The 18365-nt window shown below is 39.2% G+C and overlaps 1 protein-coding gene and 1 long non-coding RNA gene across 2 annotated transcripts in view; one reads left to right on the forward strand and one right to left on the reverse strand.

Moving 5' to 3' along the window:
- CCNYL1 (cyclin Y like 1) overlaps positions 1-18365 on the forward strand; it is a 34368-nt gene that overhangs the window by 4330 nt on the left and 11673 nt on the right. Inside the window, exons 2-6 of the mRNA XM_040603614.1 lie at positions 9575-9649; positions 11725-11759; positions 13414-13514; positions 15012-15047; positions 15744-15795. Of these exons, the coding sequence (XP_040459548.1) occupies positions 9575-9649; positions 11725-11759; positions 13414-13514; positions 15012-15047; positions 15744-15795 (299 nt within the window). The remainder of the gene's footprint in view (positions 1-9574; positions 9650-11724; positions 11760-13413; positions 13515-15011; positions 15048-15743; positions 15796-18365) is intronic.
- LOC121092488 lies at positions 13544-18362 on the reverse strand. Its single transcript, XR_005829326.1, has 2 exons — positions 17090-18362; positions 13544-14598 (listed from the first exon to the last, which is right to left on the reverse strand). It is a non-coding gene; the product is annotated as an uncharacterized LOC121092488 (long non-coding RNA).

Consider the following 18365-nt stretch of genomic DNA (forward strand, 5'->3'; position numbering starts at 1 on the left):
GGTGGGACAAAATGACCTGGTACCTTTACCTGGAGAACTTGAGGGTGGGTGGGTGGTGAAGAATGACAAGGGAAGAGACAATCAGGGATGAGAGAGAACAGCAGATGGGATCAGGAGAGGTGCTGGGTGGGATACAGTCATCACACAGAGGGTAGATGGGAAGCCAAATGGAAGGGGATTTTGAAGAGGAGAGTTAATAGAGAATGCGGTGAGATTTACCTGAACAGGCTCAGGCAGACTAGTGTCTAGAATAACTCTTCGAGCACCTGTGTGTCTGATTTTCTTTCTTCAGCAGCCCCCTGGCTCTCCAGAGGCTGTGCCATGCTGAAAGGGGCAAGCTTCAAGTTGCCTGCATGCTGCAGTTACTAAACAGTGTTGAATACGAACAGATATTTGTGATCTGATTTCACCAGCTGGTTGTCTATGAACCTCCTTGCAGAAGGTCTAAATACTGTTCATTTGCTCCTCTCTTATATAATGTCAGCTTACTTCAGGCATGTGGGTGGAGGTGTTTTTTTCTCCCAGTTTTTGGTTTTTTGTTTTTTTTTAAAATCCTGGTTAAAATGTTAGTAAGTTAAATAATAATAGATTAACACTTTGATGCAAGGAGTCAGCTTTTTGATGCCAACGGTTTTCAGCACAGGAAAAGCTTAACCATCTCATGCTGGTTTTTGTGCCTCTCTGTTGGAAGATCTGTGGCTGCATAGGCTGGCAAATACCGTAGTCTAGTTAGTCAAACATGAAATTGGGGGTGAAAATCAACTGATGCTATGGTCCCTTTTCTGGTGCTCCTTCTCGTTTTTTTCCTTGTATTTGCAGAGTCTCTCACTGAACTTACCCTCGCTGCTCTTTCCCAGAACTCTCAATATCTCTTTTCCTATAACTGGCTAGGAATTAGAAAGGTATTTGTAGCAGTTACAAATAATACGTGATCGTGACCAAACGTGAAGGAATTGACTCTTCCATGTTGTTGGCTTAAGATGCCTAGTGTCATGGCCTTTATGAAATGATCTTCGAAGTGCCTGTAGTGGAAATGACAGAATCACTAAGTCGTTTAGAAACAATGATGAAATTGATCTAAAAATTTGGGAAGTGGAAATAAAAGAAATCATTGCCATAGTATAATATCTGTATTTCTGTTCTTATGCTTGGGTACTGCTGACAGCTAGGGAATCCTCTACCCTTTTCTCTCTTCACTGAATTTTGGAGACTTCTGCAGTGAGCAAGTTTGTGTAAGCCTTGGGTTTTTAAGAACAGTTGATATGGAACATATATACATGAAGCTCACATGGAGGGAAACAGATTTGTTTTGGTGAGTGTTTCTTCAGACATCCAGTACAACAGCTATGACAACTGTGAGATTTTCATAAAATGGGAAATAACTGAAAGGAAATAATATGGGTAACGTGAGGTGTTTGATGAAACTTGTGGAACTAAGGAAACTGAATTTTTTCATCTTGACTTTTTTTTTTTTTTTTTACTGTTTCCATGTAACTTATCTCTAGGGTCCTTTCCTTTTCTGGCTTGCTTTAGGAGAATTGCTCTTCCCTCCCCTACCTGTCAGGGTAGATGTTGTAAAGCAATAGAATTTTTGTGGCTAGAAGTATCTGCTCTCTCGAGTGTGATCAGGGCGGTGAGGTCATACTGAAAAGCTGACTAACAGGGGAACAAACTCTTGCACAAGCCAACAAAACACAAAAACCTAACCTACTCCTCCCAGATTTGCATTACATATTAAATGAAGGTTTCTAACAACATTTATTCCACATACAGGAAGAAATGAATCTGAGATGCAGGAGGAAAATTCTACCAAACATTAAGAACCCCAGCCATGGATCTGTAGATCCTTGCCAATTAGCTCATCTTGAGATTTCTATTCTCTTTGGGTTTTCTTCATTACAGCTGGAGTTTGAATGCCCACTTTTATTTCACTCACTAGAAAAGTAATGTTTAAAGAGGAAAACTCTTAATATTTTGACTTGAAGGGACAAACAAGTACGCAACTGGCTTAAAAAGCTTGGCACTATTTATTTAAATGTGTAGTAAAGCCAGATGAGTAAAACTGAAGATCATACTTGCAGGTGATGCAAATATCAGGGTTACCTTAACAATTTACACAAAAATCCCACTGTCAACCAGGTAGCGTTCTGCATGTTTGAGCTGTCTGGGTTTTTTTAAAAAAAAATAAATAAAAAGCGGCTTTGCTTCTGGAGCAACAGAACACAGCTTGGAGTTCTGAAAGGGTCTTGCGTCATTGCAGGAATCAAACATGGTGGTTGGGTTTTTTCCAGTGTGAAAAGTCATCAAACATGCCAAGCAGACTCTAATTATTGTCTCTCAAAGACATAAAAAAAAAAATCTTTAAAACTGTTGAACATGTTTTGTTATGCAGATAGTTATTTTTCTTTTATAGAACAAACTGCAGGTAAGCTGGGAACACACAAAGCCACTGTGTTTGAACTTATGCCTAAAATGGCACAAAACTTGATGACACTGTTAACTTTCATAAAAGCTCAAACTTAATTTCAAGTTTGCATTAATGCAAACAATTGGAAGAGCAGAAAAACCACAACATATGCCATCCCATCAGGTGGCATATGACACCTTGCACACAGTACAGTGCATCTTATTTTGGTTACCTGCAGACACTAGATGAGACTGAAATTTATGGTACTCACCTGTTTTTCTTTCTGAACCATGTCTTGTGATAAGTAAGGCAGAGAGCATGTGAGGAGTTATGGGAAAGGCTTTCCTTACACTTGCAGTTATCAGCATGGATCTGGGATTATAAGATTTGGTTGATATGTAACGTGTTAGAAAATTTTCTTTTGGCTTAACTAAAAAATTAGAGCCGTGGAGTTCTGCTTTAGCTTCTGATGGTAGTGAATTGTGTTCTGTGTGAAGGTCTATGTGGGGAATAAAAAGTGGACAGCATGGGACCAGTTCTTTCTCTTACCTTTCTAAAAGGTCCTATGTTAAATGCAGCACAGAAACGTTTGTCACTTTAAAAGTCTACCTTGTGAACTGCTGTTTTCCTTCTAGTTCCAAGATAAAATTATAGGGGCACCTAGTTCTCTTCCCTTATAACTGGTCCTTGCCTTCACTGTGGAATTTGGGGCACTCCTGACATCCTGCTGTTCAGTCTAGCTAAAGTGTGTAGAAGTGATTCTAACCCTGGCAGGTACATCATGAAAGCCACAGAAGCCCACTTGACCTTGTTCAGTCCCAAAAAGGCTAGCAGCTATTGTGTGCGGTGGAACAGATCTGTCGTGTTTCCCCAACAGGGCCTGTGAACCAAGTGCAACAAGATCATGTTGGGATTTGTTGTGGAGGTCAACGATAGTGGCGTGGATTCTCCTACACTTTAAGAAATGCAAGAACACTAATACTGTATTGATTTTCCTAAACCGTAGAAATTAATATAGAACTTAAACCCTGTCTAGCCCACAGTATTTAATAGATGGTTTACACTTCTGCTTTCTATCTGAAATGCTTACTGTGTCAGTTTCTTGTTGCACCAGCACAACTTAGGAGTGTGGTGTAAAAGAACAAATAATTCCCTCTTAATTAAGAGAGCTTGTTGTGTATTGAACTAATTTCTGCAGCCTTCTGAAACATCATAGTCCGCTTAGATACGTGCCAGGTATTGGTAATGATACTGCTGTGTTCTCAATGTAGCGCTATAAAGAACAACTGACAGATCTTAACTAGCTTTCTGTGTGTATTGTGTAAAGTCACAATCTTTAGAAATAATCATTTAACAATGAGAGTGGTCAAACACTGGCACAGGTTGCCCACCCACAGAGCTTGTGAAGTCTCTGTCTGAGGAGACAGTCAAAACCTGACGGAGAGAGTCCTGGACACACTGCGCTAGCTGGCCCTGCTGGAGCAGGGGTTGGATTTAGGTGATCTCAAGAGGTCTCTTTCAACCTAAATAGTCCCTCTTTGTGTGAACAAAGGCCACCTGTGTGGGTTGGGTTTAGTTGGTTTTCTCTCTGTATAAAGAGTTCATTTCCCCTGTGGAGCTAGGAGTGTTTTTAAGGGGCCTATGCATATGCAAGTGTTGGTCAAGACATTTTTCACCAAGATTCTCCCTCAAAATAGGGTTCCTTTCTGAGAACTGGTTGTGTTTGAAAGCACTTAATTATGTGTATATATAGGTATATATATATATACACCTTTATGTATTCAAATTTGCTTGTTTTAGTTAGGAAAACAGAGCAAGTTTTGTATCTTTTGAGTCCATCCCATTATGGAAGAGATGTAAATTGTTAAAGGTGAATAATCAGGAGATCAAAGTTCTTTCATTCTGTCCAAATTTGGGGAAGGAGCCACCCATGGTGTGTTTAAAGGATAGACTAACCTGTGTGTAACTGAGGGCGTAACAGGAGAAGGCAAATGGAGAACAACCTGTGTGCTGGGTGCTGTGGCGCGTTCACTGTGGCTGGTGAGGAGGAAATGAAGCAGGTTGAATTTAGAAACCAGAGTTGTAACTTTTAGGAAAGTTTTTGGTAGTAGAAATAGGATAGCATAATTTAAAGGACAAATAATTTTATATGAAGTTATTGCTAGGAATAACGTTTCTGAAATGCATTGGCAAATTTGTTAGTCTAATTTCTTTCAATTTTTAAATCTTTATTGGGAGCTTTTAAGCAACTTGCATCTTCCACACTGTAAGCTAATGAAATACAAGGGAGACTCAAACATTAATCAAAGCTGGTAACCCAGTGAGCAAGGGAAGAAACTATTTATGGCAAAGAGATGATATAATGTTTTAATGCTTTAAATATGTGGTGTATCCGAATGTTACTGCTGTCTAGTAAAGCAGAGGATGTGGCTAAAATGAACAAAGGGACCGCAATAACTCAGTGTTCTAAAGTAGTGAAGTTTTCAAAGGGCTGCTACTTAATAACAGTGACATCTTTGACTGTCAGCTTTATTCGTGAAATGATATATGTAGTGTGATGCAGTGTGTAACATGTGTTCTTAATCGTTAGAAATCACTCGTGGAGGGGTGTAAAACAGTAGATAAATAGGTAGATTATAAATTCATAATACCCACACGCATTCTTATATGGCATAGATGAATAAAAGTAAAGTCTTAATGCGGATTTTGTGTTGAGGGAAGGACGTAAGAGCTTGAGCTAGAGGCAGAGGTTTGCTTTTAAAAGTAATGTGATCTGCCCTGTGGGGGACCACATGCTCTTACCAGCGCGCTGAGCACACAGCAGTAGCAGAGGTAGCTGAGATTGTCTGAAGGGCAAGCAAGCTGCAAGGGATTCTTTAAAATGAGAATGTTGAGAGGGGGAAGCAAGTTCAGGCTTCTCTGTGCTCCAGTTGGAGACAGGGTTGATCGGACAAGCTTGGTAGTGCCACGTGAGTAAACGGCACTGAGAGATGCAGCGAAATAAAGGGAAAAGCTGTGTTTAATATGTAGCTCTCGGAGAGGTGGAGGGCTGCTGTAGCGTGGCAGTGTTACTGCGCTGTTCCCACAGGCTTAATTTCTGATGGAAATCTTCCCTTCTCACCTCTTCATCACTAAGTGAGGGTCCAACAGAAAATGTGTTTTGACTTCTACTGAGTCAGTAGCCTCTAGAACAAAAATCTTTTGGAGTAGTTTTCTTGCTCTTTATATCTTCTTGTTGCTTCTCTCATTTCTCATTCTTGTTTCTGCATGTTTTAATTCTCGTTATTTCGTTCATCTTGTGGCATATCATGTTTCTTTCTTTTTCTGTTAACTTTCTGTGAAGCTTGAGCTTTCTGTCATGCATCTTGTGATGTAGATCCTAATCAAGACCCTTATTTTCAGGGCTAGGTATCTTGGGTTTGGACTTACAAGTTCTACCAGGATGAAGCATTAGGAGTTATGCTTGGTTGTGAGTCAAATTGTTTGCAGGCAGATTTATCTCTTCTGCTGGCTTTCCTTTAGCTGTGTTTCCCATCACATTTTGCCTCTTTTCACGTCCTTACCTGCCTCTTGCCTTATGCTTCCTTCATTAGCTGTATTGCTGTTGCTTTTTGGTATTTCATGAGCAATGCTGGCAGTTTAGAAAGAGCAAATTGTGTGACTGATTTTTCCATTGCTTGGGAAAAAGCATTGTCCAGGGAGAACAGCACAGAAGAGATGGTTAAAATTCTCTGGCTGCTTAGAAGAGGAAAGCTACAGTGAAGTGGGCTACTAAATGCATCTTTCTTTCCTTGCAGTGTCTTGCAAGACAAAAGCAGATGTACTGTTTCTGCTAATGCCACGTTATTCTGGGATAAGAAACCTAGCTACAATTAGTCTTGGTCACTTTTTGTGGGTTTTTTTACTGGGGCCTGCACAATGTGTCTTAGACTTCATTAGTACCGTAACTCTGGTTGTATAATCTGTGGATTAGTGTGCTATGAGTACTGATACATGGGACTTTGTCCAGCAGAAAGCATCTTCTGTCTGGCAGAGGCACTGTGGAACTGGGGATAGTGAAAGGAAAATAGACTTCGCTGTTTTTCCTCTCCTCAGATGTGTGGGTCTACTTGCGTTCAGGGGGACAAGTTTGACTTGTGTGGCCATGTCAGTATTGTGTGCCTTTGTGCATCCTGCAGTGATGCAGGTCTGAGACCCTTCTTGTCTGGGATGAGAGTTGGCTGCATTTGCAGGTGTTTTAACTCTTGTAGTGCTTTTAGCCCTAGACCTGATTTCGAATGTCTAAGCAGCGTGGATATAGGGACTAGCAGAGCACAAGAAAAGGCAGAAACTGTAAGAAGTGAGCTTTAGCAAGTCATATCATTGCAAAGTAAATCAAAACCTTGGGGAAGTCAAGATGTTGGTGTATTTTATTTTTTTTTTTAGAGGGTGAGGGCAGGATGGGCGTTATCCCGTACTGTCTCTTCCTTGGGGAGAAAAGCACCTGTCTAACGTTAATTTGTCAGTGACCTGGAGGAGGCAACAGAGTGTGCCCAAATTGCAGATGACACCCAACAGGGCAACAGTCAGTACGCTGGAGACTGCTTGTCCGGGGGGGCCTAGGTGGGCTGGAGGGCTGGGCCAACAGGAACCCAATGAAATCGAACAAGGAGAAATGGAAAGCGCTGTGTTAGGAGTTAATGAAGTCAGCAGCTCCTTTCCTTCTGTTGGCCTGTGCTTGTCTTTCCCGTGCTGCCTCCCCCTGAATATCAGACAAGTCTCCTACAGGCCTGCATGCTCTTCCCTACGGAGCGAGCCCCGTAGCCTCGTAGGCATTAGTCCCCCCTCGGTGGGAAAGGTGATCGGGTTCTGTGGACCCTTATTGGAGGTTTTGAAGACTCGGCTGGATAAAGCCTTCAGCAGCGTAATTATACCTCATAGCTGACCCTGTTCTCAGAGAAGAGGTTGTATGGGAGGCTTCCTGAGGTCACTTCTAACCTGACTGACTCGTTCTGAAAGTTGCTGCTGAACTGTAAGTGAATAAATTCTGAGTAGTTTGCTCTGTTTGCATCCTAACTTGCTAATCATTATTTTAGATCTGCATATTTTAGTCTTGTTCTGCCTGTTGATGTACTTATTTGTCAGACCAGTAAAATATTGCCATTTCTTAATCACTCCTTTCTCAAATCTAAAAAGTTGTTTAATATTTGCCATTATTAGTGAATTCCTTGGTCTTTGTCAAAGTTTGTTGGGTGGTTTGGTTGGTGGTTTTTTTGCTAAATCATAACTTGTCAACATTGTGGACAAATTTGAAACAACAGTTAACACTATTTTGTTGAGACGTTACAAACATATTTATATACGTTTGTACAATATTTATACAATATATAAATATTTATACAAATATTTAAAATGTGCCAGTATGGCATACTACTGCACGCTGATTTGTTTTTTTCCAGAATCAAATGTGTGTTAGTGGTACCTCAGGTATGAGCTGTAACGCGAATTCCATTCTAGGGCTTCTAAACCAGGACTGCTCATACTAGAACTACATGATTAAATTCAGGTATCTGTTCACTGTGTACCATGAATGAGCACGGTAAGGTGAAAACAGAAATACTGGTTTTGTAGGTTAGCTTTTAAAAACTGCTTGAGATGGTCTGCTTTCATAGCTGACTGGCCGTTTTTGAGAGGGGGCAAACGTGAACAACTGAACAGTTTTTCTAGATAGATGTTGGCTACCTTACACAGTACAGATTCAGAATTAGTGTTCTGCATCCTGGACCAGTGTTTGAGCAGTAGCGTTTGTCTAAGGCCAGTTATGTTGTACACCAAGTACTTGGAAAACAGAGGACTGGATACCAGTGTTGTGTACCAGTGGGAATCTGGAATGGGACGTCTTGGGGACACACACACTTCTGCAATTACATCCACTCGCCAACGCATGAGGGCTGTGGCTGTACTGTGAGTTAGGTGCAGCACAAAACATTTGCATAGTTAAGATTTCCAGCACCAAGACAGTTTGTGTGTACTTTGGCTACTATTCAACCAGAGTTCTATTGGTTGAGTGCATAAAATTCTCTTAAGTTTGTGGGGTTTTGTTTTGTTTTAATTAAAAGTTGATGGTGATTCTTAAGGGTGTGGCAACTGCATTGCTGTAGCACCTTAAACACTAACGTGCGAGTTTGTGAGCTTGCATGCTTTTGTGGTTAGCGTGGCGTAAGTAGCACGCAGGAAGATCAGAATGCAAATTTGCTCCTTCCAGGATGTACAGGATCACAGATTATTCTGTTCATAAGTTTGCTTAAGTCAGTGTGTCTGTAGTTTGACTTCCTCAGAACAGCTGTTTCTTCTGTCAGAGCTAATGCAGCTCAAAATTTCATCGTGATGTTTACAGTTTCATCAACAAACTTTTTAGTAATCATTCCCATCTTAATCTAAGGGAGTAATAACATCCTCATTAATGTCATCACTTGTTCATTGTGGCAAAGGATTAAAGCAGTCATTTTGTTCTTCAATAATTACATACTAGTTGTAGAGAGTTTTTCTTGAAATTCCAAAATAATAGAATAGTGTAAGACCCATGTTTTGGTATTTATCAGCACTGTAAAAGTTACTTAGTAGGCCCTTTTATAAGACCGCAGAGATTGTTTCCTGCCATATTGGGTACCTAAAGCATAGAGTGAAAGATCAGCAGCGTCCTCTTTTTTTCTTCTTTCTTTCTTTCTGTCTGTGTGTTTTTGTTTTGTTTTGTTTTAAATTATGCTCTTGATAAAGTTCTAGCTTTCTGCCCTCTACTGAGCACAGGCTCCACATCCAGCTACCCTAGCATGCAGGAGTGTGTACTGACTTTTGAAGATGATTTTTGTTTTCTAAGATCTCCTTTTCCAGATTTTGTTTTGATAGAAACTATAAGCTACTTCAGAGCTTCATGGCAATAGGAATAAGTCCACAGGCTTTTTTTGTTTGTTTGTTTGTTTTTGTGTTTGTTTTTTTTTTTTTTCCCCCAGAAAGGAAGATGTCAGGTTTTTATTTATCATGGCAAAAGTAAGGGTTTGCTTTAGAGAGGCAGCCCATTCTGGTCTTGTCTCCATCACTGTGCTTGAGCTTGTTAAGGCTGGGTGGGAATTGTTGCAGTAATCATCTTCTGTTAAAGGTGTCTCCTTTTTTTTGTCCTTTCTGTTTCAGATTTAGCCTTGGAATCTAATCCATCTGATCATCCCAGAGCAAGCACAATTTTCCTGAGCAAGTCTCAAACAGATGGTAAGCTAAATTTTTTTCCAATTTAAAAAAAGGCAGGAGGAAACCTGGAAAAATAACTATTTTAATTATACAGCTTGGGAACACTTAAATTGCTTCAATTCTTTCAAAGCATAGAAATTAATAATTTGCATGTTTACACAGAAATGCTCAAATACCAGGAGATTTCAGAGTCTGGATCCCAATAGTCTGAAGCAGCATGCCTTTCTTCACTAGTGTTAGTTCAAGCTTCAAGCAGTGGTGGGCTTTTTTTATGACCAAGGACTGTTTCAAATTAAATTAAAAAGTATTTTTAAAAAAAGTTAAAGGATGTTTCTTTGCAGATCCCTTGCTTACTTAATAAAGTCAATTGTGAACAATACTATAGCTTGTTAACAAGTGGAGGCGTTTCCATATTGTACAAATAGAAAAGAATTCTGACAATGGTAAATTTTGAAGTTGCAACTAAAAAGGGTTTTCAGATATTCTTTTAAAAATGCTTCTGTTCCTTTTATAGTTGGTTCTTGTTGGAAGAAGTTTTTTCTTCCCTGTTTTTTCTAAAACAGTGTTGCACTTGAGATTGGATGTGTTGATGGAAAGCTGCCATGTGTCTTCTACCTTGGCATAGCTTTATCACTGAAAAGTAGAATTATTTTGACAGATCTGTCAGTTGCAGTCCTGCTATTCAGAGTCTTATGGCAAGAAGTAAAATTGTCAGTTGTATCAACTTTGCAATGCTCAGATGACCTGTGAGCAGTGGAAACAAGCACTAGCATGATTCTCCCAAAGCGATGATACCAAGGAAGCGTAAGTCTCTTTTGTTGATGCCTCCAAGGCCAGTCCTCAAACAGAGGATCTGACCTGCACATTTCAAACGCCTGTTAGGTGACCACTGCTGAAGCTGCAGTTAGTAAGTTGACATAGTTCTTGTGCGTAGTTCATAGTGCAGCTTTGCTGTGCAGCCTTTCAGCCTTGCTGCAAGTAACATTCAAACTACATGGACATCCATCGTGGGGGTAGTATTGCTTTTAAAACATGATTTGGTATTCTTCAAATTTAATGGAATGTATACACCTGTGTTCATATGGAAGAATGGTCTGCTAGGTGACATGACTACTAAACTATTCTCTGAAGTTTGTATTAGCTGGATGAATTGATTTTTAGAGGGTGTTTTTATGGACAAGTCAGGCATAATAATTTATTTTCGAATTTCACTGGATCTTCTTTGGTTAACCCTCCATAGAACTAGTAGAATTAATATCTTTAAGTTCTTTTATTGATATATTATCAGGATGACAAGTTTTGATTTATGCAAAAAGACCAAAAAAAATGTGGATAATCTCTTCCAATTGTTAATTTTTCTAAATACATTAGAGACTGTGTCCTGCTAACAAGTAGTAATGTTCTGAAGTCAAAACTTTGGAGAAGTCACCTGTCCAGGCTGATCACGTTTGTATAGCTTTCTGCATGTATGCAACTCTCAGCTCTCCTCTAACAGCACTGTTTTACTGCTACCCTTACAGCTGGAAGTTAAACCTTGCAACCTTTGTTGAAAGGCTGATGTAGTTTAAAATGATCAAACGACATGGTTGCAGCTATACGATAAATAGGCATGGCTTGTGCCAGCATCTTCTGCAGAAGGTAAAAAGATACTTAATAGGAGGAGAGAGAACACATACGTAGTGCTGGGAAGTGAGCTTCCTCCTTGTGTGTCTTTGGCAGGTTCAGTGTGCGATGTTTTTACTTCTGATTGCTAAGTGGTTGCTGTTGGATGTTGGACATTTGAACTATCTGAAATCATCCATTTTTTTGTGATGCACAGCATCTTTTAAAAGCTGAGATGTTTTCCCATTAGTGTGATGAGTAGAAGCAGTTCCTAAATGTGTATGTGGATAGTTGGAAGTAATATGTAGTTTACTAGCTTGATAAAACTCAGTGGTTTTTTTCCTCCAACTACTTTTCCAGACATCTAAAGTCAAATTTGAAACCTTTAATACTTATGTGCTTCAGAAGACTAGGTTAATAGAATGACTTTATTGAACATAAATTGGAATTGTATTTTAGAAAACTTCCAGTTCACGTTCTCTCCCTCTTTCTAGTGCGAGAGAAGAGGAAGAGTAACCACATCAATCATGTAAGTAAACAAATTCCTACTGTGCTATACCTATAGATAATACAAGCATATTAGGACACAGACAAATTCAAGAGACAACTGTAGTAGTGCTAGGTGTATAGTCCTACACATGTTCCAAACCCTCCTTAGCAAAAAGCCCCTGAATTATCATTGCCTGTCTTTAAAAAAAAATAAACAGGCACAGTATGGCAGAGTATAGAATGGCTGATGTCAAAAAGCATAAGAACGGATTTTTTCTTGTAACAGTCTTGAGTTTTCAGAGCAGTAGAGGAGAAAACATAAGTCAATCTCACTACATTTTTTTTTAAATAGAAATAAAATTGGCTTAACTTATCAGTGGAGATAAGTCTTAAATGACTTGCTGTTTGAGCATCACTACAGGACTTACTGTAAGGAATGTATCCAGCATGAAAAGGGAATGATGAGCAAACAGCAGCAGCAGCATGATAAACAAGTGATAGTCCATTAGTTTTACAATCTGAAAATATGCTCTAAGCTTCTTCTCCAAATATTAGTTGGTTTTGACCCCTCACTTAACAAAAAAATAATACAGAGAAGATGTAATGTCATTAATAAGTGGATAAAAAAATCATTGATTAGTGAAGCTAAGAATGGAAGTTACTAATACAAAGCTTAAAAAATACTGTATAGTGAAGTGTCTACTGATAAGTTACTGGTAAGAGAATGATACTTCAAGTCTGTTGTATTTAGTATGATTATGGGGGGTGGTTCTTTTTTGCTCTTTCTTTTTCTTCACTTTTTCTTTCACTCACTCTATTCCAGCTTCAGTCTGCCAGCAGCAAGCTGAAGCGTGATTGGATTATTTTTGCTGGCAAACTTCAGCTGGAATGGGAGATATTCCCGGGCAGCCATTGCATGGTGAAGGGTGCCAACATTGTCATATGGAAGACTTTCAAGTTTTAGACAAGGCATTTAAAAAGATTCTGGCAAAAACTAATGAATCCTGAATTGCTTGATTAAAACTCTTCCCTCAATTATGATGTCCTAGCTCATCAAGTCTACAGGATTAGGAGAGATCATGGAACATACTGCTAGCTCTAAAGAGTAAAAGTAAGGATAATAGTAACACTTTTATTTCCAGATGCTAAACAATACATGGGAGAAATGAGCAACATCAGGAAGAGGTTTCTTTTTTTCTGAAATATAACAAGACAAAACCCCAAATGCAAAATTGTCTCTGCAGGCAGTGATATTGAATAACCAGAAAATGTAAAGGTATAGGATGTAAAAGAAAGGACAAGATTATTATGGAGTCACAGTAATAGAGTACATCACAGAGAGGGAAGACTGAGACCTGAACTGGCAAGAACGGAATGGGAGAGAACTAAGAAAATCAGAGGACTTGCTGCTTTACCTGCAGCTATTTCTGCTGAAAATTACTTACCTAAACCCATCACGTTGTATATTACAAGGGATGATTTATAAACTTATCGTACACAAAGGGTATCCTCAGGAACTTCATAGCTATAGGGTAGCTTACATAGCAGGAGCACTCATCTACAAAGACCTCCTCTGCAGTAACTACTTGAGTAAAGCCAGGATTCAGTGTGGTAAACCAAAACTTACAGAATCCCTCTTCTTTGAATTTTTTTCTGTTCTTCCCCTCCCCCCCCCATCCCCCTCCCCCCCAAAGGTTTCTCCTGGGCAGCTTACGAAAAAATACAGCTCCTGCTCAACAATATTTATAGATGACAGCACCGTCAGTCAACCCAACCTTAGAAGCACAATAAAGTGGTAAGAACCATTTGTCATCAACAAGAGGCTGAGCAGCATTGCAGGGTTTATTTGGGATTTTGTGGTGGTCTTGTCTGTTACAACACCAGTTACAGACTTGAATGGGAGGAGCACAGCACTGCTTATTCAGGGTGGTCGTGGAAGGGGTGTAGAGGTCTGGCTAATTATGACTGCAGAAGTGAGCTGCATTTTGGTTTTTTCCCATTACAGAGCTAATACACTGTTGTAGCTCAAAGTAGTTGCCATTGTGCACTTGAGAATCTGAGGCAGCGAAGTGTGTCAGCATTTTGGGTTTAAAAATGTGTGTTGGGGTGGGGAGCTCAAAGGCTCCACACTGAAAGCCAAATCCAGAAACTCCATCTGGGAAAACTTGAAATGGACTTCGTATGGAGTTGCAGAAGTTTGCAGGACTGGTTGCTGCTTGCAGTGGTATCAGTCTGCCCTCTAGTCGTGGATGACAGCATGTTGCTGGCTTTCGGTTTGGTTCTAGGCTTTCCACTTCGTCTTGTTATTTCAGGTAGGAGAGTTTGATAATTTTTTAGTTGTCTTGGTTCTCCAATGGAAATGGCTACTTGACCTGTTGTTCTGGGCACCACACAGACAGTTTTTTGCTTGTCAATATCACCAGCCGAGAATTGAGAAGAGAGTTTTACTGTGCTTGAAGGGAACGGAAGGCAAAGTAGCTTCAGGCCCAGAAGACTTTACTGCTTTAACAGTTTAGTAGAGTTTGGAAATGTCCAAGTTAACCTGTCGCTTTCAAATTTGGTTTCAAACAAAGGTATCTGGCATGTCCCTCATTTTCTAGAGAAGAAAGAACCTAAAAGACAGTGCTTGTGCCATTTTGAAGTGGTGTACAGCTGGCAACAGATCAGAGCTTGCCTATGATGAATTCCTGCAATGGCAGCGTTCCTGTTGTCACTGCCAGTAAAGGATCTGAAATTTGGCCATAGTAGATGAGTGTCAATATGAAATCTATTGCCTTACTTGACTGAGCGGAGACTGAGATCTGTTCTCCCCTTCTTGGATTATGCTAGTATAACATAATCTTCATTAATATTCTCTTTCTTTTTTTTTAAGACAGGTCCTAAATTAGACAGCCAGAGATACAGAGTTAAAATAGCAGAATATCTACAACAGCGTATGTGACATCAAGTAGAACTTTTATTGTATTTTAGTTGTGAATAGTCTACATTTGCAATAAACGTCACCTAATTAGGCAATGAAAGTGTGAGTTTAAAATGCACCATAACATTTATTTTGTGGCAAAAGTATCTGTACAATGATTGTCAAAGTAGTTTGGGTAGCAAATTTGCTTTGGCCAGTTTATCTTCAGGCAGGTAAACATTAGAAATGAGACAGAGCACTTGAGAATGTGAGAGGAAGCCAGTACGTAATGGATTCTGAACATCTTGCCCTGAACAACAGCTTTTGTAGTGGAAGAGTGTTCACAGAATATGCTTTATTAAGTCTTTCTTTTTATTCTTCTCTTTTTTTTAGTGTAACATTAGCAATATTCTACCATATAAAGAACAGGTGAGTGAACTTTCTCTTCTTTCTGAAATATAACAACTTTGTTTTTGAGCCAAGGAATGATCTTGGTCACTTCAGTAACAGCTAGGATAACTTAAAGGAGTTGAAAAATCTGGAAGTTTATGCTGTATCTGCTTCCTCTTTGTACCCTCTCTTAAGATGATGTGGAAGGTCAGTAATACCACCATCCAATGGCATGTGCTTCATTGAGAACGAAGCATAAAAATTCAAAAGAGGGAGTAAGGAAAATACACTTAACTCATCGCAAGTCAGCCTTTGGACTTCGTTTAGCTTTTCCTGAATACAGAGGAACAGATTATTTTTGATGGTTGAAGGAACACTCTGTCCCATGTACAAATAACCCTTGCCATTACAGCTAGTTGCAGCATATGCTTCAAAATTACAGTTGCCTTTTTGAAATAAATGCTATTAATGAGATGGTTTCACATTTTAAGGGAGAACTGTACTAAGCATGATATGAGAACATGGATAGCTATTATTGGTTTAGCTTTAATACTCAGTTGTAAGATCTCATCATTAAATGCTTTGGGAAAATACAATATAACTTCATACCATATTCTAGGAAAAGCTGAACTATAAAATATGTGCCTTTATTCTTTTTAATGAATAGTATTTTTTAGTGGAGCATAGCATTACCAACTAACTCCTTTTGCTAAACCAGAGAATTTTACTTTGTAGAGATTCCGACAGATCACTGGATATTTTTGATGAAAAATCTCATCCTCTCACAGTAAGTGTAACTTTTTGATTCTCTGAATTGAAGAGAGTTTAACATCTTGGTTTGTATTGTATAAATCATAAAAATATCTTAGCAGCAGGTCACAAGCAAATTGATTTTAAATTGTATCTTACATATAACATACAGTGTAAACGGTCTCCTCTGGACTTTTGCTGTCAGCTAGATCGTGAACAGAACCCAGTCTTTCCGCATGTTGCAAAGTATGTTTGGTTTTCTATGCTTTGAATCCAAATAGAAAGCAAGCATGTGCTGCTCCTTGCATATTTCATATCTGAACTTTGTCTGTCTTCCCCTCTTTAACATTACTTTAAAAGTCTTTCCTATTTATTTAGGAAAACATAGTTAGTAGGTATGTGCCTAACCTTTTAAATGGCTACAAACAGGAGAACATAATACATGAAGTGTCACACAAAGCACGAGACAGTGAGTTTGGTCTTTTAAAAAAAACTGAAAAGCACATTTTAAAGCCGATGTGCTTAATGCTGCTTGCAGTAACAGCTAGGAGTTTTCAGCATGTGATTGTAACGTGACTGTCCTGGTACATCTTTTTAGGCAAAGGCAAGCTCAGGAGTGGAGTGTGTGCTTTTTATGTCCAGTTTGAGCTTAATGACTGTCCTACAGAATCACTCCCTTTGTTTTTCATTTGAAATGTGTTACTTTTCATTTGAAGTAAATTTAGCAAAGCTCTAGTGGCTTTAAAAGTTGAGTTTGCTCTGGGACTTACCTGAGTGAATGCAGCTTAATCTGTCTTGCAGATTTGGCTTGTTAATAAACAGTTTTTAATAAACAATTAAATATTTTAAGGTTTTTTTAAGAGTTTCATCCCTAAACATGACCCGTTGTGCTACTTTTTTTTGTACACTTGAATAAATACAATCCTTTAGTCCATAAAAATAATGAACTTCAGGAGAAGAGCTATACAGAAAATTTCTTGTATGGATGATGGCACTGCAGTTTTGGACCAGACTTTTCTGCTGATTTAACTACCTGAATCAGTTGTTTTACACTGAAAATGATTTATGTAAGATGAATTCCACTTCATCAGACAATTTATTTTCTTTATTTGGCAACCTGACATCTTTTGATCCCTTCATATAGCCTACCTCCTAGTTAATGTGTATGAATAGAGGAGAATCATTGTGCCCTTTAGGGAACACTTAAAGGTTTCTTCTGTTTTCCTGCAGCATACAGACAGAAGTACACTAATGGCTGTATGTCATACTTCGGAGTGGAAAGACACAAATGGCTTGTTAGTATCAATAGCAGTGGGGTTTTGGCTAGGTACCTACTGTTCCTTGATAAAGGTTAATTTGCTGGAAGAGGTCTCTGAACACCTTGTCTTCTAAAGATTCGGTCACAAGGAGTCCAAATCCAGGCCCTACTGACCCTAATAGCAGAAGTAACAAACTTAGTTAGCAGCATCGCAGGCTTAGTCATACGTACCAGTCTCAGTACTTTCCTCCTCAGTTCCAGTGAGCAGAAATGTACTTCCAGATGTGCTTTTGTACTGCTCGTAGCGCCAGAATTACACAAGGGGGGTCCTGCTCATGTTACTCTTAATGTTGCCTGCCCACCTGGAAGAGGTAACCTCCACTGGCTGTGTGGAGAATACAGAGTTCACTTCCCCTTCATTGTACTTGACATGGCCAGCTGGCTGCTTTAAGCTACAGGACCACATGAAAACGCTTGCTGCTTTGCTTCCCTTATGACTGCTTTGTTAATGTCAAGCAGCTATGCTGTTCTCATCTGGTATCTTTACCGTACTATAGGTCTAGCTTGGACTGTGGACAGAAACCTATTCAATATCGGTCTTGCAGAACCAGTGTGTAAAGTTGGAACTCCTCATCCCTCCAGGAAGAGTGCTGAATATCAGAATGTCTTGGGGGGACATGGTCAGAATTTTCAAATGCTTATTTTAGGATTTCTTTTACAGACTGTTTATTTCTAAGCTTTTCTTCTCCCTTGTGTCTAGAAATTGTTAGCATCCTGCCAAACTTAAATCTAGTTGTTCATTAGCTTTGTTGTCTTTCTGGAATCTCTCAAGAACAAGTCCTATGAGGCCAGTGTAACGTAAGTTACCTTCCAGTTCTACCCGTGACAGAATTACTGACATGAGTTTTTCAGCTCTTCCTCAGCTGGAAGGGGAATCTTGTGAAGTCTCTTAATTTTCCCTTTTGAAAAGCCAGTGTGTCTCTGATCTGTATATATCTGATTTTTCTCGTAGGGAGAAACGTTTTTTAAAAATCTCTTTTAGTCTATAAAATGTTCCATGGACAACAGTTAGCACCTGTAATATTGATGGTAGTTCATGCTCTTTCCCGTTAGCCTTACAGATCAACAGTGTTCAAAACAAAGATACCAGTTAAGCTATTGCGTTTGTTTGGAATATTCGTAATTTTGCAAGGCTGCTTCCTTCTTTCAGTATGTAATTTTGTTCTGTCTCTGTGACAGGGAAGGGTTGTATGCACTTCTGCTCGGTGAGAAGAAACAACCATGTGTGGCTGTTCTTTAAAGTCTGTATTAAGTAAGACAGATTTTCAGTAATTCAAAGAACTTTCTTT

Source organism: Falco naumanni, chromosome 8 (genome assembly GCF_017639655.2).
Source record: "Falco naumanni isolate bFalNau1 chromosome 8, bFalNau1.pat, whole genome shotgun sequence".
In the NCBI taxonomy this organism is placed as follows: Eukaryota; Metazoa; Chordata; class Aves; order Falconiformes; family Falconidae; genus Falco; species Falco naumanni.